The 23367-nt window shown below is 31.9% G+C and overlaps 3 protein-coding genes and 2 long non-coding RNA genes across 5 annotated transcripts; 2 read left to right on the top strand and 3 right to left on the bottom strand.

Annotated features, from left to right (window-relative positions):
* Positions 1–7: 7 nt before the first annotated feature.
* Positions 8–1002, bottom strand: LOC113373548 (radial spoke head protein 9 homolog). Its single transcript, XM_026613839.1, has 3 exons — positions 652–1002; positions 195–583; positions 8–118 (listed from the first exon to the last, which is right to left on the bottom strand). Exons 1-3 carry the CDS (start codon positions 1000–1002, stop codon positions 31–33), a joined length of 828 nt encoding a protein of 275 aa, XP_026469624.1. The 3' UTR covers positions 8–30.
* A 63-nt stretch (positions 1003–1065) lies between these two features.
* On the bottom strand, positions 1066–1745 carry LOC113372563 (U6 snRNA-associated Sm-like protein LSm1). The gene has a single exon (XM_026612911.1). It carries the CDS (start codon positions 1641–1643, stop codon positions 1149–1151), a length of 495 nt encoding a protein of 164 aa, XP_026468696.1. The 5' UTR covers positions 1644–1745; the 3' UTR covers positions 1066–1148.
* Positions 1746–1959: 214 nt separating this feature from the next.
* Positions 1960–8205, top strand: LOC113372547 (SWI/SNF complex subunit SMARCC2). The gene is made up of 16 exons (XM_026612889.1): positions 1960–2267; positions 2344–2463; positions 2652–2765; positions 2853–3021; positions 3090–3244; positions 3306–3559; positions 3714–3828; positions 3961–4125; positions 4298–4621; positions 4746–5017; positions 5090–5322; positions 5454–5596; positions 5730–6021; positions 6883–7104; positions 7238–7402; positions 7668–8205. Exons 1-16 carry the CDS (start codon positions 2151–2153, stop codon positions 7787–7789), a joined length of 2982 nt encoding a protein of 993 aa, XP_026468674.1. The 5' UTR covers positions 1960–2150; the 3' UTR covers positions 7790–8205.
* Positions 8206–13056: 4851 nt separating this feature from the next.
* Positions 13057–13573, top strand: LOC113373226. Its single transcript, XR_003366899.1, has 3 exons — positions 13057–13092; positions 13157–13410; positions 13472–13573. It is a non-coding gene; the product is annotated as an uncharacterized LOC113373226 (long non-coding RNA).
* A 5304-nt stretch (positions 13574–18877) lies between these two features.
* Positions 18878–19578, bottom strand: LOC113373202. The gene is made up of 4 exons (XR_003366888.1): positions 19522–19578; positions 19389–19458; positions 19072–19325; positions 18878–19009 (listed from the first exon to the last, which is right to left on the bottom strand). It is a non-coding gene; the product is annotated as an uncharacterized LOC113373202 (long non-coding RNA).
* Positions 19579–23367: the final 3789 nt, after the last annotated feature.

Raw genomic sequence — 23367 nt, 5'->3', positions numbered from 1 at the left:
TTCACGTGTAGTAATCAGTTCAATTATAGTTCAATCAAGATTTTCAAACATAAATGGTATATCTAAATTTTTTCTACCGGTGCCATAGTAAAAGAAACCATGTTCTTCAGTCTGCAGTCTGAAAAAGGTGCAATTGAATTATTTTTGCAAAATTTATAGATTGCTATTGTTAGAATAGAAAATGTAATTATTACCTATGATAAAATGTCATACCAGGCCAATAAAGGGATCTTAGTATAACAATATCATCCCCATTAACTTGTTGAAGTGTCCAAGTTTTACACAGAGGTATATCACAATCAATAGTATCTAAAAAATCATATGACCAGTTATAATCTTTCCTGGTGAGAAGATTTGTGTTCCACCTATGTTGAGCCGGTCTGTAATGTTGAAAGGAAGACAATTGACAAGCTTCAATACTTGAAAGTCCTTCGAACAAATAGTTAGAAACAATAACATTATCAGGGCGGTGATAAAGAGAACCCCTTGGTATTAAAGCTGCTTCTTCCATAATGGAAGTTACACAAGCGGCTAATCTGTCTTCTTCTGTAAGTTTACAAATTTCACTTACACCTGACTTATCCTGCAATTTGTTATATATGTGAACATATTTTTTTATATGCATTATAGAATTAATACTAATAGACTTACTTCATCAGCAATAATGAATGACCTCATTGCAGGATCTCCTTGAAAAGGATCCGTACAAAGATGAAATAAATTTTTGGCATCAGTAGAAGCATGAGGTAAAAGTCCCCAATCCAAACAATTAGTACTGTAATAGTAGGTTCTATCTGATAATGCATCTTTTCCATATCCAAAAGATATGATATAATCATTTTCTATTCCACAAATTTTACCAACAAGATAAATACTTTTGAAATGATTTTCATTTTGTAAAACATACAATGAATTTTCTAGGACAGTAAAATCCTCATCACTAATTGTAAAACCAGACAGTCTCAGGGTTTCAATGCTTTGGTGTAAGTATTGCAAATTCATTGTAAAAAATACTTGGCAAAAAATTATGTCTGTCAGTATATCAATAAAACAAAATTTTTGGCATACTTTATATATTTAAACATAACTTGGACAATGTATCACAATATAAAATATAAGTAATTTTCTTAACATAAGTTTTTATTCGTTCAGAACATATCATCTTGGCCAAGATCGTTTACGAGATGTAATCCTCTTTCTTTTACAGCTTTCATCTGCAGTTTGTGTTGATCTTGCTTATTTTCCTGCTCCCTTCGTTGAGCATCCAGTATATCATCCACAGAAACTTCAATGAGATTTAAATTTTTCTCTTTTTCTCGGTCTATTTCCCCTAATAAGACTACATTTTCGCCGCGAACTATAAATACTCCTCTAGGTATATCTCCATATTCTTTTCCTACATGAATCCTTTCTATAGTTCGATGAAGAACTAAATTAGCAAATTGATCTACGCTCCTCAAGTATCCAATCAATGTTCTTCCATCTCTAAGTAGAACCATGAGCTTTTTATCAAGTTCATCTAGTAAGTGAGCAGTACCGTGCAATGGATTATTCATTGTTTTTATTTTATGTGATCCAAAATTGAATGTATATGATTTAAAAATGTATGCAATATTTAGGTTCAGTTTTACAAATTGTAACATACATAATATAAATACAACAGTTGGTCAATGTTATAATTCAAATATAACCAAAAAACTATAATATCGTTGTTTATCGGACCAACTCTTCTATAAGCAATTAACGAAAAAAAACAAATGCTTGCAATAATTTTGTACGTTTAACAATTATTTATTGAAATTATATATTATATCTTTACTAAAATGTTTGTCTCATTTTTCTCATCAAATTTTGACAACCGATATTTAAGTGTTGGCAATAATGGGTAGGATTAGGTGTTGGTACCAATGGTACCAACGTTGTTTTCCATATCCATAGACCGACCGTTTACGACACCGATATCGTTTACGACATAAGTCATTTTATCTATGGTACCGGGTGTCACTTATGTTTGTTAGAAAAACTAGCGTCGTATGTGATTTCGTGTTTTTCACTTATTTCAGACGTGCACAGTGAAAAAACATTCATATTGTGTCACTTGCGTGTGTTTTATTTTATTGTCGCAAAGTATTTTTAATAATTTTACCAATATGATGGCTTTTGGGCCTAAAAAGGACGGCAGCCCTAATGCCGAATTCTTCAGCTCTCCAGAAACTCTAACTCATTTTGAGGGAATTCGTTTGTGGATACAAAAACATTGTAAAAAGGTATATTTATTAACATAAAAACAAATTTGATAGGATCAATCTGTACTGTTATTTGTATCTTGTAATTGTTTTGCAGTATGTACAAACTGACCCACCAACTAAAGAAAGTCTTTCGTCTTTAATTATACAACTATTACAATTTCAAGAAACTAAACTGGGTAAAAATGCAGTAGATCCTCCAATGACAAGATTACCAGTATGTATATATTTAATAATATAAATCATGCGAACAATAAAAAGATTATTAATTTTTATTTTGCTTCAGATAAAGTAATTATAAGAATATTTTTAATCAACTTTGATATGATTCTATGTCATCATTGTATTTTGATATTTTATTGTAACGTTTATTGTCGAAATCTAATATTAAGGAATCTTACTTAGATGAGATTGTTTCTTGACTTCAAACCGGGCGGGTCATTATGCGTTATTCTAGCAGCTATGTATAGATTTAAATTAGAGCAGAGATGGAGAAAATTTGACTTTCAGATTGGGAAAGTGAGTCGATTATTTTACTATCAGTTTGCAAAATCGTTTTATAGTTGTAACTGCCTAACATATGCAAATTTTTAATATTTGAGTTAGAATCCTTCCCGAAAAGATATAAATGTCAATATGTTGATGGAAATTGAAGCCGCATTGTTAGAAGCAGAATGCCTACGTTTACCAGCAATTTATATTCGTTCAGATGTGGATAAACAGTTAGTAAACAAAATAAAGGATCTGGTTACCAGTCATCAAGGAGAGATTGTAGGTAAGTTGATCAGATTAAATCAAATTAAGATATGTAATGTTATCCTGTTGAATAAATGTTAAATGCAGATGATGAAGAAGAAGCAACACACATTATCTACCCCACTGTTGATCCTTTAGAGGAAGAGTTTGCCAGACCAGTATTGAGAAGAGAGAAGATGACCTTGATGCACTGGTATTATTTTCCAGATTCTAGAGATTCCTGGATCAACATTGATATACCTGTAAGAATGCGCACATAATAAAATTTTCATTATGACATTACAAATATAAATAATCTGGCAGATGGAAAATCCAGAATCTCCAAGCAATAGAAGAAACGTTTGGCGCGTATCTGCAACATGGGTCTTAGATCTGGAGCAGTACAATGAGTGGATGACAGAGGAAGACTATGAAGTTGATGAAAATGGAAAAAAGAAGGTACATCCAGCCAGATTATCTGTGGAAGATATAATGCAACCTCCTGACGAGAAAAAGAAATCTAAGACTAAACGACGCAAGTCACCCTCACCACCGCCTAAAGCTGCAAAACGAAAAAGGTTTTACTATGAAACCCCTATTTAAATATGGCAATTTTATTTATAATTGCATTTTTCTTATAATAGTCTTTATTTTACGACTATATATTATGACTAATTCAATGTGGTATTTTGACAATAATTTTTTATGCTTTTCTAAACTATTATTTTTTAGTGGAAGGTCTCCGGCTGTAGTGGTTTCAAAAAAACCAAGAGCAGAAGAAGAAGAAGAGAAACCAGATCATACTAAGGATATGGAGGATCCTGTTTCAGAGCCTGTCATAACAGAGGTGAACTATTTTGTGAATTTCTAGTAATACACATGTTTGGATATATAGTTGAATCTTCAAAATGCATATATGTTGTTCTGCTTGACATTGGTATTCAAAATGTAGTTAAAGATAAAATCATTATATGAATAGGTTTCAAAACTTATAACAAGTGGACCTGCAACACCTACAACACCGCTCACAAGTCGCACAAAGGACAGTGACCTTCAACCTATTAAAGGAGGTACTGTGACAGAACTTGAAGAAGACGATAAAGATGATTCCCAGCCAAGCAAAATTAGCGACACCACAACTCAAGTAAGATGAATTTTATGTATATTTGGAAATTCTAAATGCATATATCTTTATTTATTTCAGAAGTGAATAGTAATGGACAGAAAAAAACAATTAGTATATATATATATATATATATATATATATATATATATATATTTTCTTTCTATATTATATGCATTTACACTTTTTCCAGGATTTCATAAGCAAAGATGATATGGAAGATAATGTTACAGAGCAAACACATCAAATAATCATTCCATCATACTCAGCTTGGTTTGATTACAATTCTGTTCACACAGTTGAGAAAAGAGCATTGCCAGAATTTTTCAATGGAAAAAATAAATCCAAGAGTCCAGAAATCTACTTAGCATATCGAAACTTCATGATTGATACATATAGACTTAATCCAACAGAATATTTGACAAGCACTGCTTGCAGAAGAAACCTCGCTGGAGACGTCTGTGCGATTATGAGAGTTCATGCTTTTCTAGAGCAATGGGGCCTAATAAATTATCAGGTGAATACAATAATAATTTTAAAATAATTTGACATAAACTAATGTTCTAAATTAAATGAATAAATTCTCTGAAATAGTAAATTATGTAATATTTCTTATTAAGAAACATGTAAATTAAAATTAGATTGATACTGATTGCCGACCATCATCTATGGGTCCTCCCCCAACATCTCACTTCCATGTGTTAGCGGATACTCCCTCTGGATTACAACCAGTTAATCCATTAAAAACTCAACAACCATCTGCTGCTGCTAAAATTTTGTTAGACATGGATAAAAAGACTCCTGATCAGACTTCTAAATTGGAAGAAGGCACTCCTTCACCTGGTGTAACAGTTAAGTCAGAGAGTGATACGTTTGCTTCAACAGGAGGACAATTTGGCCTTAAGCTTGATCAGTTAGTATTATTTGCTGCATTATTTTTCAAATTAACATATTAAAATTAAAACAATATTTTTTATTTTGTTAGGTATGCTAAAAAACCATTAGCAATGAGGAACAAACAGGCAGCTGGATTGTCTAGAGAGTGGACTGATCAGGAAACTCTTTTACTACTTGAAGGTTTAGAAATGTATAAAGATGATTGGAACAAAGTGTGTGAACATGTTGGTTCTCGAACTCAAGATGAATGCATTTTACATTTTCTGCGATTGCCCATTGAGGATCCATATTTAGAAGATGCAGAAGCTGGAGGAGCATTAGGTATTTATTCATAAAATGAAATTTTCTACTAAATATTGCTCCATATTGATATTACCATAAAAAAAATACCAATGCCTTTATCAAATATTAAGTTTATGCCATTTTGTTGTCTACATATCATATTATTACAGGTCCATTAGCTTATCAACCCATACCATTCAGTAAAGCAGGCAACCCCATAATGTCAACTGTTGCATTTTTGGCATCAGTTGTAGATCCACGGGTGGCTGCTTCAGCAGCTAAGGCTGCAATGGAGGAATTTGCTAGTATAAAGGTATATAGAGATATTAAATTTAAAAATGTTTGGTATTTTATTTATCAATTAGAACTTAACTGGAGAAAAGTAGTGCAGAACCATGCTTTAAACTATATGTTTTTGATTTATGCAATTATCATCAATTATCAAGGATGAAGTACCTGCTGCACTGATGGATGCTCATATGAAAAATGTAGAAAGCTCTAGTGTTGACGGCAAGTACGATCCTAGTGCTGGTTTAGCCCAAAGTGGAATAGCAGGCACTACAGTAGAAAAAGAAAGCAGTTCTGAAGACAACAAAGAAAATGATAAAGACAAAGAAAATAATGCAAATGAGAAAGTTAAGGATAAGAATGATAAGTCTGAAGACATGGAAATAGATAAACCAGTAGATGAAAAAGAAAAAACTGAAGCTGAGACTAAGGACTCAACTAAAAATGAAGGTAATATTTAATTTAAATAAGAAAAAAAAATTAATTAATCAATTAATTAGTAACTATTTAATTGGTGAGTTCTTAATTTCACGAAGGAGAAGCTTGTTTTTGCCAGAACCCATAGAAATGTTAATAAAATTTGTACTTATTATTAAAATTTCTATGAAATATCTGATGCACTTTGATGTGCATATATCCAATGATAATTTTTGAATGCCAAATGGCATTTTTTTATGCTGTCTCTGAAATTGATATACCGGCCCTAATGCTTAATATTTTACAAAATAATTTGGGTGATAATTATACAAAATAATTAAGGCAATAAGTTCATGCCCTAAACAGTGCTGTGAAAATTATATAACTTAATTAAAATTTGGAAAAATAGGTTGCAATTCAATGGCATGCAAGCATGTGTTTGTGCACTATACTTAATATAATATAATTACAGATATTGCAAATGTGTTTGAGATGTCAATTGTAAATCGTATGTTTAGATTTAAGTGAAAGCGAAAACTTTACTTCTGAAATATACAGTTAAAAATTGTTTCTAAATTTCTAAATCTTAGTTTCGTTTTATTAAGTCAATTAGTACACCTATTGCAAAGATTCTGCAACTTTCTTTAAGGTAGAATGGCACTTTTGACTAGTTCATCCATTGATTTCTTACTGGTTAAGTCAATTGTTTACACATATCAGGGATCATATATCTTATTTTAAGAGGCAAAATGCTACTTGCAACTAGTTACATATTATTTCAATATATATTTTTTTTTTATTTGGAATGTTACTGTAATACATGAGGTAATGATATAAAATAAAACATTCAATTTGTGAAATATCAATGATAAAATCGATTTGTTCTTATTACAGGTCCAGCTCAAGTAACTGTGGTTAGCAAGGATAGCAGCTTGCAGAGTGCTGCAGCAGCGGCTCTCGCCTCTGCCGCAGTTAAAGCAAAGCATTTAGCTGCTGTAGAAGAACGTAAAATTAAATCCTTGGTAGCTCTTTTAGTAGAAACACAAATGAAGAAACTTGAAATAAAATTGAGGCATTTTGAAGAATTAGAAACAACTATGGAACGAGAGAGAGAAGGTTCGTTTTGCATCAATTTGTATTGCGTAAATTTGTTTTGATGCTTTTCTGATATCATGTTGACATGAAGGAATGAATTGTGTGGCAGACATAAAATTAATGTATATTCTAATATTTTTTTTTGCTACCACAGGTTTGGAATACCAAAGGCAACAGTTAATAACTGAACGACAACAATTTCACTTAGAACAACTTAAAGCAGCAGAATTTAGAGCTCGACAACAGGCACACCACAGATTACAACAAGAACAGCAACAAAATCAGTCATGGCTAACACAGAATCAAACACTGCATTCAGGTAATTTCATTCTGTTCCTTATTTAAAATTATATTTTTCAAGTGATATCTATTAATATATTATTTAAATTATATTGATATAATACATTATATATTACATTGATATATTACATTATATATTACATTGATATATTTGAATTATTTCACATAGTCTGGTGTTTAATACTTTATTCAGTATACTTCTTATCCAAACTGAAAGATTAATGAAAGTTAAAGAATTTGCATAAAAGTATGAACTCGTTTATAATGTTGATCTTTTCTATTAGGAAATAATACTACTTCATTACAAAGTAGTAATTGTCCACCGCAAGGAGGTGATGGAAACTCTGCTGGAACGCCCCCTTCACCTCAAGCTGCTGTGGTTCAATCACCGCAAGCTCAAGCTTAATATAATTTCTTTCATATGAAAATATACCATAGTTTTTACTTAAACATCTGTGAATATTTGAAATAGATAGATATAAATCATAAATTTAATTTTGTTGAATTTATCAAAATTAAATTTATTTATTTAATGTTTGAATAATAAATTTTGTGAAAAATTTATATCAAATTTCAAAAGTTTTGCATCCAAAACTTTTTCATAAACACAAATTATCAACATTCAACAAAGTATAATCCATGAGCAGTTTTCTTGAAATAATTTTAAGATACATGTAGCAATCATAATTTAATTATACATCATAAAAGCACTGTAAAAATATAATTAAACAACAATTAATTATACCTTATTATTCTAGAATCAAATCTATGCTCCACATGTTTGCAGAATAATTCATGATTGAGTCAGATTTTCTACTATACAGGTGAACGTAGGGCATACTATCAGTATGTACATTTTCTAGCTTTAAGGTTTTAATACAATACAGTGAAATATCTATACAGATAACTTACACACAATCTTTAATTATCTAGTTTCTGTTAATAATTAAATTTGAAATACATTTTAAATTGTTGAACAATTTAATATCTGAAATTTCTATGAGACTTTTTTACATTCAGTTCAAGTTAAATTAATTTTATATATAATACTATAAATTATTACAAAGTTCATAAAATTTTCATTATATACATTTAGTTAAGAAAAAGGCAAATAATTTTTGGAAAATATCTAATATCCCACTGTTGTAGAGGATTTTGTTGATACTAAAAATTATGTTACCAGTCTAAAAATATATAGGTTTTACTGTTCAACTTTTGTTGATAATTTATTAAAATAATTAATCAGTCTGTGCTGAGCTTGAACAAGTTTCTTTTTCTTAATAATAAATTTCCATATTAAGTGACAGATTTAAAGTTTGTGTTTTTTATGAAAATATGATTTAGGTGAGTACCAAATAATGTTTTATATTTTAAATTTTAGGTAAAGTGGTCTATGTTTATATATTCATGCATATTTTGACAAACAGTTGGGTGTAATTTTAAATAAATAGCTGTTAAATATATTTTCAACACTTATAGATGTTAACTTAGTTATTGATTCAATGCTCTTCAGGATGTAGTGTTTGCACAAGAATGTGGTAATTGAGATATGTTAGATTTTAGTATGCCTACTTTGAAGTCACGAAAAAATAATATTAATTAAATATTTAACTTAACTTAAAAATGGACATTGTATTCATTAATAAATTTATTTATTATTTTACATTAATATTAAGATTTGTGGTATGAGGAAATAAACTTGCGATGTTTGATTTTAAAGATCTCTCTATGATCTTTTTGTATATCAATTTAAATTTTATAATATGAACAACATGTACGATTAAGAATGACTTAAAACTTTGAATAAAAATAAAAAATAAAATTGTTGTTTTTTAAAATATCTTAGATACAAGTTTATATATGAAAAAACTAGAGAAAGTTTGTATATTTAAAAATGTAATTATATTTAAAAATTCTATTTTAATTTTCTAGATATCACTTCAAAACCAAAATGCCTCTGTAAAAGAAATTATATACTTTTATAGTATTCGAAAATTTATTAATTTATTTATTTTACACCAAATGTATTTAATGTAATGATTATTTAAATGAAATATGTTTATTTGTGTGAATCAATAACTATTGAAATACTTGCTGTGTAAGTTATTAGAGTGCTTATTTAGAAAAATCTAGTATCATTATAGACATTAAGAGATGTTATTCTATTTAATTTATAACGTCTTTATTGTTAAAATAGTCAAAATTAAAAATTCAAACAAACCTTGGTTCCATTTCTCAACAAAAGAGGCGCTCGAGTTACTGCAACGATCGAACCATGATCGAACGAACGTGCACGTTCCTTAGTCGCTCATCTACAAGTTTTTTTTTCGCACATTTATGGTTTATGCCAATCTGGGATGTCTTTGCAAAAGTTCATTTTCTCATTGGAATTGTTTGAAGACAACATCCTGGAACACAAAGTCCTCTTTCCATTTGTTGTCTGGAGAGAACCTACAAGAATCATTTGGTATGTTGTACTTGTGCTAATTAAGTTTCGCTTTAAGGATTCATTCGGATTTCATTTCGTATTCGACAGTGTTGCGTCATACGCTCAATATGACACTTGGATTTTTACGATTTTATTGAATCTTCTGCAAGTTGAAACAGTTCCCGATTTGTTGTTTTACTCGATTTATGTAGTTTGTTCAGGTCGTATTAATATCTAAGAGCATGCTGGATACATTAAATCTCATAATTATAATTTACGTCATGTAGTGTCTACTTTAAAATAAAACTATTTCGTTGCCTAAGCAAGAGTTTACAATTGAAAGGCTGACCTACCTTGTGCAACATCATCGAGAAGTGATTGTGATTTCTAAAGACTTACGGATTTTTTTTTTTAATTCTTTATTCTTTATGTAATATCTATTAAATACTATTTTTCAAAGATTTTGCTCAAATTGGAAAGCACCAAGTCAAAGTAAACATGAACAACGGACAGTTTTATCATCGGGAGACTTGTTAATTTTGCGAGTATATCTGTATATATTTAAGTGTTATTTAAATCATCACTATGCGCTGACTCACTACAATTTATAGATCAGAAGAATTGTGTATATTGGGCCACAATCATTATGCCATCAATAGTATTTTACAACTGCATTGTTCACAAAGACAAATTTGGTGACGTATCATCATTTGATAATGTATCACTAATGATGTTCATAATTCAATACTAATTGCTGTGTTTTACAAATACAGCTAGGTTTGAATTTGTCACTGCCACTGCCACTTACTATTGTAATTTTGTGCAGATTCTTTCAGTTTTTATGTGAACATTGTTCCTGTGACGCACTAATGGTGGTATTTATTGGAATTGCACTTGGCACGAATGTATTTATTAAACAGTGAATTTACACAAGATATTGATTAATAGTTTTTGTTTTTGCTTTATCTTTTACAAATTTACAAAATCATTAAAGCATTGACTTTCCTGATTCAAATGACAACTATTGCATGTTTTGCATCCATTGTTCTAGTATTTAATAATACTAACAAATACTAACACATACTAATCCAGTTAACATATTAAAAAATGTGGTTGTTTGAATCATTTAAGATTAGGCAATGTGGATTTGATGTATTGGTACATTTTGATTTTCACTGTTTTCAATTCATGTAAATGCATTTCATATAAACCCAAGTGCAATTCTTAAACAATAAATTTCTACATTATATTTTTGGGCATCAAGATATATTATTTCAAGCAATTTGAAGAGAGTAGAATAGTCGAGTATTGAGTGAAAATTCAATTTACGTTCAATTTATTTTATTGATCAATTCTTTATTTATTCTTCACTAAATTTACTGATTTGTAAACTTATAATTTGTTTTTTAGGCATATTTAATTCAGCCACTGTGATTATTACATCATAATCAACTGGAATGATACAATGGAAATATTTGGATAGCATTCAAAGTATGAATAACTCAAATATTTAGCAATCATAGACATTTTTATGACCACAGAAACAATTTGAAAACCTATGAATAAATGCTTTTTGAAGAGGACTAAGAAGTTTGATAAATTTAAATTTACTGTAACAATTGAATTGCATATTGGTCAGCCTCATATAATAGTGGTAAACTAGATAAAAAAAAAATTAATTATTGCAATAATTAGCTTATTATTTTTATTTAATTTTTATTTCTGCATATATTCTTTCTGTATAACTAGCCTAACAATAAGTTTTGATCACTCAGTTTCTAAACCTCTTTGCATTGATAAATTTTTTACTATAGATTTTAGATGGATTAAGTATTCAAACTCCACACAAAATTCTTCACGAGCGATCTTTTGGTAATGCCTCAACTGTTTTATGAATTCTATATATAACATCAATGTATGCATTACTAATATCTTCTTATTTATTTCAGATGCTGGTCCTTCAACATTCAATTCAAGAATTGAATAATCTTCGTACCGACTGCATTACCAAACATTTCTCCATATTTTGTCATGAAGTTTGTCTATGCATATAACTGTTTAAATACACTTTAGAGCCTGTAACTTTTACACCAGGAATCGGTTCACATTTTATGAAGTATATGTTAATCCATATGTTTATAACATGTTTATTTTTTTCCAGGTCCTTTCAACTACCGCTGTTCTGCACATTGACTCCTTTGTCAAGAATCGCCCTGAAAATATTTTATGAAAATACGTTTTTATCCATAATCAGTATAAATGTGAACATTAATAACATATGTTTATTTTTTTCAGGTCCTTTCAATTACCACTGCTCTGCACACTGACTTTTCTTCACCAGGAATCGCTCTCAAAATATTTTATGAAGTATGTTCATTATCCATAATCAGTATAAATGCAAACATTCCTAAAATGATTCTTTTTTTTTCAGGTCCTTTCAACTACTGCTGCTCTGCACACTGATTCCTTCGCCAGTGATCTTTCCAGAAACATCTTACCATGTATGTGTTTATCCATATCAGTATGAATGCAAACATTCCTAAAATGATTCTTTTTTTTCCAGGTTCATTCAACTACTGCTGCTCTGCACACTGACTCCTTCAACAGGAATCTTTCCAGAAACATTTCACCAGGTATGTGTTTATCCATACCAGTTTGAATGCAAACATTCCTAAAATGATTCTTTTTTTTTCAGGTCCTTTCAACTACTGCTGCTCTGCACACTGATTCTTTCGCCAGTGATCTTTCCAGAAACATCTTACCATGTATGTGTTAATCCATATCAGTCTGAATGCAAACATTCCTAAAATAATTCTTTTTTTTTTAGGTTCATTCAACTACTGCTGCTCTGCACACTGACTCATTCAACAGGAATCTTTCCAGAAACATTTCACCAGGTATGTGTTTATCCATACCAGTCTGAATGCAAACATTCCTAAAATAATTCTTTTTTTTCAGGTCCTTTCAACTACTGCTGCTCTGCACACTGATTCCTTTGCCAGTGATCTTTCCAGAAACATTTCACCAGGTATGTGTTTATCCATACCAATCTGAATGCAAACATTCCTAAATGATTTTTTTTTCAGGTCCTTTCAACTACTGCTGCTCTGCACACTGACTCCTTCACCAGGGATCGCTCTGAAAATATTTTATGAAGTACGTTTTTATCCATAATCAGTATAAATGTGAACATTAATATCATGTTTATTTTTTTTCCAGGTCCTTTCAACTACCACTGTTCTGCACCTTCACCAGGAATTTTTCCAGAAATATTTTACCAGGTATGTGTTTATCCATACCAGTATAAATGCAAACATTTTAGAAATGTTTCTTTTTTTTTTGCAGATCTTCTCAATCCAACTATTACTGCCCTGAAGCTCTAACATCAATGAGTTTAAAATACTCATTCAAATGAATGACTCGCAAGTGGTTTTTTTTTAATAACTTCCTATAATTATGCATGATTAACTTAACTCTTATTAACTCAATAACATGACTAACCTCACTAACTTAATCAGTTATTATAAATACCACTTGTTGAGTTTTACTATGAAGGTTTTACTGAGTTTGCTTGGAAGACGGGCTGAACGATTAATCATGTAATTTATTATTATGGTATATTTTATGAGGCTTGTTACAAATTCATTGTTTTTTTTATAGGGAAAACGACAACTTGAAGCCAAGTGGTCTTCAACTCTCAAATTTCTCATTAGTGAGAACAATCATTTGATCTACTAATTATGCTGTCCGTCCGTCCGTCTTTGCACCAAAGAAGATGCCTACTGTGATATATTGAGTAGTTAAGTGCATAAATGTTAATGAAATAATGAATAAATTTATTGTATTTAATTTAATTTGTTGTTTTAATTTTATTATGAGCCATTTTATGGCCAAATTACATTATGCTGTAACGTAAATTACACAGATATTTAAACATATCCGAATTTTAAAAATTTGTGTTATTAATGATACTTATTGAGTGTACTTGTATGTGAAGAAAATTGTGTAAAACAGTTTATTTGTTTACTGCTTGGGTGTGTTGAAATCTTGGTCAACTTCCTTATACTTTTGCTTTGTCTCGGCCAAAGTCTGCATCATTGCTTTGATTTGTTGTACTATTATACACTTGGCTCTCTTGATAATATTGAGAGAATATGCCTACTGTGATCTATTGAATAGTTAAGTGCTTAGATGTTAATTAAATAATGAATAAATATATTATATTTAATTCAATTTATTGTTTTAATTTTATGCTGTAACATAAATTACAAAGATATTTAAACATATCTGAATTTTAAAAAAATCTTGTGTTATTAATGATACTTATTGGGTGTACTTTTTAATGTAGACAATTGTGTAAAACAGTTTGTTTACTGCTTGGGTGTCTTGAAATCTTAGGCAATTTTCATATACCTTTGCTTTGTATCGGTCGAAGTCTGCGTCATTGCTTTGACTTGTAGAACTATACACTTGGCTCTCTTAATAACATTGAATTGACTGAAAAATGTAGTTTTTTTTTGACATGTTTAAATTGACTGTAAAGCGTAAACTATTCACTTAGCATTTTTGCAATCCCTTGTGTTGGAGTGCCTTAAACATTTATTGTGTATATATAATATTCGTTATATGTTTTCTATTACCCCTTCAAATGATGTACTTTTCTTAACTGTAAATATAACTTAATTTTATATCATACTGTGTTAATACTATTATATATACTAAAATATATAATTATACTATTACATAAATGATAATGTGATTGATTCATTTTCATTCTTGTTATTGTAATAATAAATAAATATAATTGTATTATTAAATACTGTGATATATTGATTGGAAGTTTTGAATAAAACCAACTAAACTTTACTTGGAGTGTTTCATTTCACACCATTTTCAGTGATATGTATATATATTAGAAACACACCGTATGGGTACAGGTATTATAAACATAAGCATATTTGCTTATGTTTATATAAACTTTAATATACTCATTAATTCGTTCTTCGACGAGGATGATCAATAAAGTTAATGTAGTTATAACTTTGGCCTACTGTTATTCATAATATACTACTATAATCTATATACTATTATTCAAAGTGTTAACTAGTTCATTTTAATTAATATACTTCAAATATTGGTCAGTTTTACTTAACTTTGGACTTGTACAATAAAAATTAAGTTTACAACTATGTTCTTTTCCTTAACTTTGGACTTGTACAATGAAAATGAAGTTTTCAACTATGTTCTTCTTGCACAATGACATCCTCATTAATATTGAATATATCTTTACGTTTAATTAACGTAATTATTAACATCAATTACATTATTATTCCTATTATCTCCACGCTACTATCTCTTTTCTTACTTTACACTACCTTACCTAATGCTTATCTACGTTAAGAACTGATACTTTTACTTTGCTTATCTTACCACGTCTCGAACCTGCTACCCCGACCTCTCCAGTGACTCCCACCTACTAACGCGCGACGCCACGACGATCACATTATTAAATCCTTACAAAGTAAGTGATATTGTATATTTTCAACGAAAAAAAACTAACAGGTCATATGGCCAAAAAAAAGTTGAGTTGGTATCGCCTCCGTTGGCGTAATTGGTAGAGTGATGGCTTCGTACCAAAAAGGTACCGAGTTCGAATCATACCTCAGGACAAAAAAGAGTATTATTCGCGTTGTGGTATTTATTTAGTGTTGAATAACACAAAATTAATATTTAGATATAACAAACTAACAGGTCATGAGGCCGAAAAAAAGCAGAATCGATGTGGCCTGTGTTGGCGTATTGCTAGCGTGCTAGCTTCATGTCAACAGGGTACCGAGTTCGATTCATACCTCCGGACACAAAACGCAAAATAGCGTGACTGTTGACGCTGTGGAACGAGGTATGCACGGAATCACATCCGTTCGAATTTGAGACCCCTGGCAGGTATGCTCCCCTCGATCTCGATTGAGAGGAGAGATACGCGCGAGAATCCCGCAACATCCCCTAATGAACCCCGCAGCAGCCCCGAAAAGGGGCGAGGGGGGATTATAGGGGGGTGTGGGGTTCACGAACCCGCGACCCTGTGGTCCAACCCTCCCGAAAAAGGGAGAGGGGGGACTATAGGGGGGTGAGGGTTCCGCGCGACGACCATCACTGGGTCGCGCCGGTTGAAAAGCCGGGTGCATCACAGGGTGGGTCGGTGAGCGAGTCTCCGGAGCACCCTCGAGTGCGATGATGGGGATGTGGGGTGAGGGAAATGCAGTTGCGAGGGAAAAAGGGGTGGAAAGATATGAGGAGGGAGAGATATAGGGGTGGTGGGAGTGATAGGAGGGGTGAGATAAGGGGGGAGAGAGATAAGGGGGGGAGAGAGATAGGGGGAGAGAGATAAGGGGGGGAGAGTGATAAGGGGAGGGAGAATGAGAGGGGGAGAGAGATGAGGGGAGGGATGAGAGAGGGAGAGAGAGAGATAAGGGGAGGGGACAAGAGACGGAAGGAAGGATGGATGAGGGAAGGAAGCGACAGGGGAGGACTGATAACACCCGCGGACGTGTTATGTCCGCCCGTCCGTGTCACACTGTGTTATGTCCGCGCACGTCGCATCCATCCGTCCCCCGGTCTTTCTCCCCCTCTCTCATCCCTCCCCTCATCTCTCTCCCCCTCTCATTCTCCCTCCCTTATCTCTCTCCCCCCCTTATCTCTCTCCCCCCTTATCTCTCTCCCCCCTTATCTCAGCCCTCCTATCTCTCCCACCACCCCTATATCTCTCTCCCTCCTCATATCTTTCCACCCCTTTTTCCCTCGCAACTGCATTTCCCTCACCCCACATCCCCATCATCGCACTCGAGGGTGCTCCGGAGACTCGCTCACCGACCCACCCTGTGATGCACCCGGCTTTTCAACCGGCGCGACCCAGTGATGGTCGTCGCGCGGAACCCTCACCCCCCTATAGTCCCCCCTCTCCCTTTTTCGGGAGGGTTGGACCACAGGGTCGCGGGTTCGTGAACCCCACACCCCCCTATAATCCCCCCTCGCCCCTTTTCGGGGCTGCTGCGGGGTTCATTAGGGGATGTTGCGGGATTCTCGCGCGTATCTCTCCTCTCAATCGAGATCGAGGGGAGCATACCTGCCAGGGGTCTCAAATTCGAACGGATGTGATTCCGTGCATACCTCGTTCCACAGCGTCAACAGTCACGCTATTTTGCGTTTTGTGTCCGGAGGTATGAATCGAACTCGGTACCCTGTTGACATGAAGCTAGCACGCTAGCAATACGCCAACACAGGCCACATCGATTCTGCTTTTTTTCGGCCTCATGACCTGTTAGTTTATTAAATCCAAATTTTAACTTTGTGCTATCTTACAATAAATAATAAATTCCACGCTTTCCATTTTTTTTCCCGAGGTATGGTTCGAACTCGGCACTCTTTGGGTACGAATCCGTCGCTCTACCAATTACGCCAGCACAGCACACATCGATTCTGCTTTCTTTCGACCTCATGACTTGTTAGTTTGTTATATCTAAATATTAATTTTGTGTTATTCAACACTAAATAAATACCACAACGCGAACAATACTCTTTTTTGTCCTGAGGTATGATTCGAACTCGGTACCTTTTTGGTACGAAGCCATCACTCTACCAATTACGCCAACGGAGGCGATACCAACTCAACTTTTTTTTGGCCATATGACCTGTTAGTTTTTTTTCGTTGAAAATATACAATATCACTTACTTTGTAAGGATTTAATAATGTGATCGTCGTGGCGTCGCGCGTTAGGAGGTGGGAGTCACTGGAGAGGTCGGGGTAGCAGGTTCGAGACGTGGTAAGATAAGCAAAGTAAAAGTATCAGTTCTTAACGTAGATAAGCATTAGGTAAGGTAGTGTAAAGTAAGAAAAGAGATAGTGGCGTGGAGATAATAGGAATATTAATGTAATTGATGTTAATAATTACGTTAATTAAACGTAAAGATATATTCAATATTAATGAGGATGTCATTGTGCAAGAAGAACATAGTTGAAAACTTCATTTTCATTGTACAAGTCCAAAGTTAAGGAAAAGAACATAGTTGTAAACTTAATTTTTATTGTACAAGTCCAAAGTTAAGTAAAACTGACCAATATTTGAAGTATATTAATTAAAATGAACTAGTTAACACTTTGAATAATAGTATATAGATTGTAGTAGTATATTATGAATAACAGTAGGCCAAAGTTATAACTACATTAACTTTATTGATCATCCTCGTCGAAGAACGAATTAATGAGTATATTAAAGTTTATATAAACATAAGCAAATATGCTTATGTTTATAATACCTGTACCCACCCATACGGTGTGTTTCTAATATATATACATATCACTGAAAATGGTGTGAAATGAAACACTCCAAGTAAAGTTTAGTTGGTTTTATTCAAAACTTCCAATCAATATATCACAGTATTTAATAATACAATTATATTTATTTATTATTACAATAACAAGAATGAAAATGAATCAATCACATTATCATTTATGTAATTAAAAAGTACACCCAATAAGTATCATTAATAACACAAGATTTTTTTAAAATTCAGATATGTTTAAATATCTTTGTAATTTATGTTACAGCATAAAATTAAAACAATAAATTGAATTAAATATAATATATTTATTCATTATTTAATTAACATCTAAGCACTTAACTATTCAATAGATCACAGTAGGCATATTCTCTCAATATTATCAAGAGAGCCAAGTGTATAATAGTACAACAAATCAAAGCAATGATGCAGACTTTGGCCGAGACAAAGCAAAAGTATAAGGAAGTTGACCAAGATTTCAACACACCCAAGCAGTAAACAAATAAACTGTTTTACACAATTTTCTTCACATACAAGTACACTCAATAAGTATCATTAATAACACAAATTTTTAAAATTCGGATATGTTTAAATATCTGTGTAATTTACGTTACAGCATAATGTAATTTGGCCATAAAATGGCTCATAATAAAATTAAAACAACAAATTAAATTAAATACAATAAATTTATTCATTATTTCATTAACATTTATGCACTTAACTACTCAATATATCACAGTAGGCATCTTCTTTGGTGCAAAGACGGACGGACGGACAGCATAATTAGTAGATCAAATGATTGTTCTCACTAATGAGAAATTTGAGAGTTGAAGACCACTTGGCTTCAAGTTGTCGTTTTCCCTATAAAAAAAAACAATGAATTTGTAACAAGCCTCATAAAATATACCATAATAATAAATTACATGATTAATCGTTCAGCCCGTCTTCCAAGCAAACTCAGTAAAACCTTCATAGTAAAACTCAACAAGTGGTATTTATAATAACTGATTAAGTTAGTGAGGTTAGTCATGTTATTGAGTTAATAAGAGTTAAGTTAATCATGCATAATTATAGGAAGTTATTAAAAAAAAACCACTTGCGAGTCATTCATTTGAATGAGTATTTTAAACTCATTGATGTTAGAGCTTCAGGGCAGTAATAGTTGGATTGAGAAGATCTGCAAAAAAAAAGAAACATTTCTAAAATGTTTGCATTTATACTGGTATGGATAAACACATACCTGGTAAAATATTTCTGGAAAAATTCCTGGTGAAGGAGTCAGTGTGCAGAACAGTGGTAGTTGAAAGGACCTGGAAAAAAAATAAACATGATATTAATGTTCACATTTATACTGATTATGGATAAAAACGTACTTCATAAAATATTTTCAGAGCGATCCCTGGTGAAGGAGTCAGTGTGCAGAGCAGCAGTAGTTGAAAGGACCTGAAAAAAAAATCATTTAGGAATGTTTGCATTCAGATTGGTATGGATAAACACATACCTGGTGAAATGTTTCTGGAAAGATCACTGGCGAAGGAATCAGTGTGCAGAGCAGCAGTAGTTGAAAGGACCTGAAAAAAAAGAATTATTTTAGGAATGTTTGCATTCAGACTGGTATGGATAAACACATACCTGGTGAAATGTTTCTGGAAAGATCACTGGCGAAGGAATCAGTGTGCAGAGCAGCAGTAGTTGAAAGGACCTGAAAAAAAAGAATTATTTTAGGAATGTTTGCATTCAGACTGATATGGATAAACACATACATGGTAAGATGTTTCTGGAAAGATCACTGGCGAAAGAATCAGTGTGCAGAGCAGCAGTAGTTGAAAGGACCTGAAAAAAAAAGAATCATTTTAGGAATGTTTGCATTCAAACTGGTATGGATAAACACATACCTGGTGAAATGTTTCTGGAAAGATTGCTGGTGAAGGTGTCAGTGTGCAGAGCAGCAGTAGTTGAAAGGACCTGAAAAAAAAGAATTATTTTAGGAATGTTTGCATTCAGACTGGTATGGATAAACACATACCTGGTGAAATTTTTCTGGAAAGATTCCTGTTGAAGGAGTCAGTGTGCAGAGCAGCAGTAGTTGAATAAACCTGGAAAAAAAAGAATCATTTTAGGAATGTTTGCATTCATACTGATATGGATAAACACATACATGGTAAGATGTTTCTGGAAAGATCACTGGCGAAGGAATCAGTGTGCAGAGCAGCAGTAGTTGAAAGGACCTGAAAAAAAAAGAATCATTTTAGGAATGTTTGCATTTATACTGATTATGGATAATGAACATACTTCATAAAATATTTTGAGAGCGATTCCTGGTGAAGAAAAGTCAGTGTGCAGAGCAGTGGTAATTGAAAGGACCTGAAAAAAATAAACATATGTTATTAATGTTCACATTTATACTGATTATGGATAAAAACGTATTTTCATAAAATATTTTCAGGGCGATTCTTGACAAAGGAGTCAATGTGCAGAACAGCGGTAGTTGAAAGGACCTGGAAAAAAATAAACATGTTATAAACATATGGATTAACATATACTTCATAAAATGTGAACCGATTCCTGGTGTAAAAGTTACAGGCTCTAAAGTGTATTTAAACAGTTATATGCATAGACAAACTTCATGACAAAATATGGAGAAATGTTTGGTAATGCAGTGGGTATGAAGATTATTCAATTCTTGAATTGAATGTTGAAGGACCAGCATCTGAAATAAATAAGAAGATATTAGTAATGCATACATTGATGTTATATATAGAATTCATAAAACAGTTGAGGCATTACCAAAAGATCGCTCGTGAAGAATTCTGTGTGGAGTTTGAATACTTAATCCATCTAAAATCTATAGTAAAAAATTTATCAATGCAAAGAGGTTTAGAAACTGAGTGATCAAAACTTATTGTTAGGCTAGTTATACAGAAAGAATATATGCAGAAATAAAAATTAAATAAAAATAATAAGCTAATTATTGCAATAATTAATTTTTTTTTTATCTAGTTTACCACTATTATATGAGGCTGACCAATATGCAATTCAATTGTTACAGTAAATTTAAATTTATCAAACTTCTTAGTCCTCTTCAAAAAGCATTTATTCATAGGTTTTCAAATTGTTTCTGTGGTCATAAAAATGTCTATGATTGCTAAATATTTGAGTTATTCATACTTTGAATGCTATCCAAATATTTCCATTGTATCATTCCAGTTGATTATGATGTAATAATCACAGTGGCTGAATTAAATATGCCTAAAAAACAAATTATAAGTTTACAAATCAGTAAATTTAGTGAAGAATAAATAAAGAATTGATCAATAAAATAAATTGAACGTAAATTGAATTTTCACTCAATACTCGACTATTCTACTCTCTTCAAATTGCTTGAAATAATATATCTTGATGCCCAGAAATATAATGTAGAAATTTATTGTTTAAGAATTGCACTTGGGTTTATATGAAATGCATTTACATGAATTGAAAACAGTGAAAATCAAAATGTACCAATACATCAAATCCACATTGCCTAATCTTAAATGATTCAAACAACCACATTTTTTAATATGTTAACTGGATTAGTATGTGTTAGTATTTGTTAGTATTATTAAATACTAGAACAATGGATGCAAAACATGCAATAGTTGTCATTTGAATCAGGAAAGTCAATGCTTTAATGATTTTGTAAATTTGTAAAAGATAAAGCAAAAACAAAAACTATTAATCAATATCTTGTGTAAATTCACTGTTTAATAAATACATTCGTGCCAAGTGCAATTCCAATAAATACCACCATTAGTGCGTCACAGGAACAATGTTCACATAAAAACTGAAAGAATCTGCACAAAATTACAATAGTAAGTGGCAGTGGCAGTGACAAATTCAAACCTAGCTGTATTTGTAAAACACAGCAATTAGTATTGAATTATGAACATCATTAGTGATACATTATCAAATGATGATACGTCACCAAATTTGTCTTTGTGAACAATGCAGTTGTAAAATACTATTGATGGCATAATGATTGTGGCCCAATATACACAATTCTTCTGATCTATAAATTGTAGTGAGTCAGCGCATAGTGATGATTTAAATAACACTTAAATATATACAGATATACTCGCAAAATTAACAAGTCTCCCGATGATAAAACTGTCCGTTGTTCATGTTTACTTTGACTTGGTGCTTTCCAATTTGAGCAAAATCTTTGAAAAATAGTATTTAATAGATATTACATAAAGAATAAAGAATTAAAAAAAAAAATCCGTAAGTCTTTAGAAATCACAATCACTTCTCGATGATGTTGCACAAGGTAGGTCAGCCTTTCAATTGTAAACTCTTGCTTAGGCAACGAAATAGTTTTATTTTAAAGTAGACACTACATGACGTAAATTATAATTATGAGATTTAATGTATCCAGCATGCTCTTAGATATTAATACGACCTGAACAAACTACATAAATCGAGTAAAACAACAAATCGGGAACTGTTTCAACTTGCAGAAGATTCAATAAAATCGTAAAAATCCAAGTGTCATATTGAGCGTATGACGCAACACTGTCGAATACGAAATGAAATCCGAATGAATCCTTAAAGCGAAACTTAATTAGCACAAGTACAACATACCAAATGATTCTTGTAGGTTCTCTCCAGACAACAAATGGAAAGAGGACTTTGTGTTCCAGGATGTTGTCTTCAAACAATTCCAATGAGAAAATGAACTTTTGCAAAGACATCCCAGATTGGCATAAACCATAAATGTGCGAAAAAAAAACTTGTAGATGAGCGACTAAGGAACGTGCACGTTCGTTCGATCATGGTTCGATCGTTGCAGTAACTCGAGCGCCTCTTTTGTTGAGAAATGGAACCAAGGTTTGTTTGAATTTTTAATTTTGACTATTTTAACAATAAAGACGTTATAAATTAAATAGAATAACATCTCTTAATGTCTATAATGATACTAGATTTTTCTAAATAAGCACTCTAATAACTTACACAGCAAGTATTTCAATAGTTATTGATTCACACAAATAAACATATTTCATTTAAATAATCATTACATTAAATACATTTGGTGTAAAATAAATAAATTAATAAATTTTCGAATACTATAAAAGTATATAATTTCTTTTACAGAGGCATTTTGGTTTTGAAGTGATATCTAGAAAATTAAAATAGAATTTTTAAATATAATTACATTTTTAAATATACAAACTTTCTCTAGT

Source organism: Ctenocephalides felis, unplaced genomic scaffold (genome assembly GCF_003426905.1).
Source record: "Ctenocephalides felis isolate EL2017-DRISC unplaced genomic scaffold, ASM342690v1 CF-g0.4_SCAFFOLD_01604, whole genome shotgun sequence".
NCBI lineage: Eukaryota > Metazoa > Arthropoda > Insecta > Siphonaptera > Pulicidae > Ctenocephalides > Ctenocephalides felis.
This window is presented reverse-complemented; position numbering and strand designations above follow the sequence as displayed.

Bases quoted from the DNA above. Each gene is read 5' to 3' on its own strand.
- LOC113373548 (XM_026613839.1), bottom strand. From the start codon at position 1,002: ATGAATTTGCAATACTTACACCAAAGCATTGAAACCCTGAGACTGTCT. The intron at 584-651 runs GTAAGTCTATTA...AACAAATTGCAG, and splicing joins CATTCATTATTGCTGATGAA to GATAAGTCAGGTGTAAGTGA. The intron at 119-194 runs GTAATAATTACA...CACCTTTTTCAG, and splicing joins GGTATGACATTTTATCATAG to ACTGCAGACTGAAGAACATG.
- LOC113372547 (XM_026612889.1), top strand. From the start codon at position 2,151: ATGATGGCTTTTGGGCCTAAAAAGGACGGCAGCCCTAATGCCGAATTC. The intron at 2,766-2,852 runs GTGAGTCGATTA...TATTTGAGTTAG, and splicing joins TTGACTTTCAGATTGGGAAA to AATCCTTCCCGAAAAGATAT. The intron at 3,829-3,960 runs GTGAACTATTTT...TTATATGAATAG, and splicing joins CAGAGCCTGTCATAACAGAG to GTTTCAAAACTTATAACAAG.
- LOC113372563 (XM_026612911.1), bottom strand. From the start codon at position 1,643: ATGTTACAATTTGTAAAACTGAACCTAAATATTGCATACATTTTTAAA.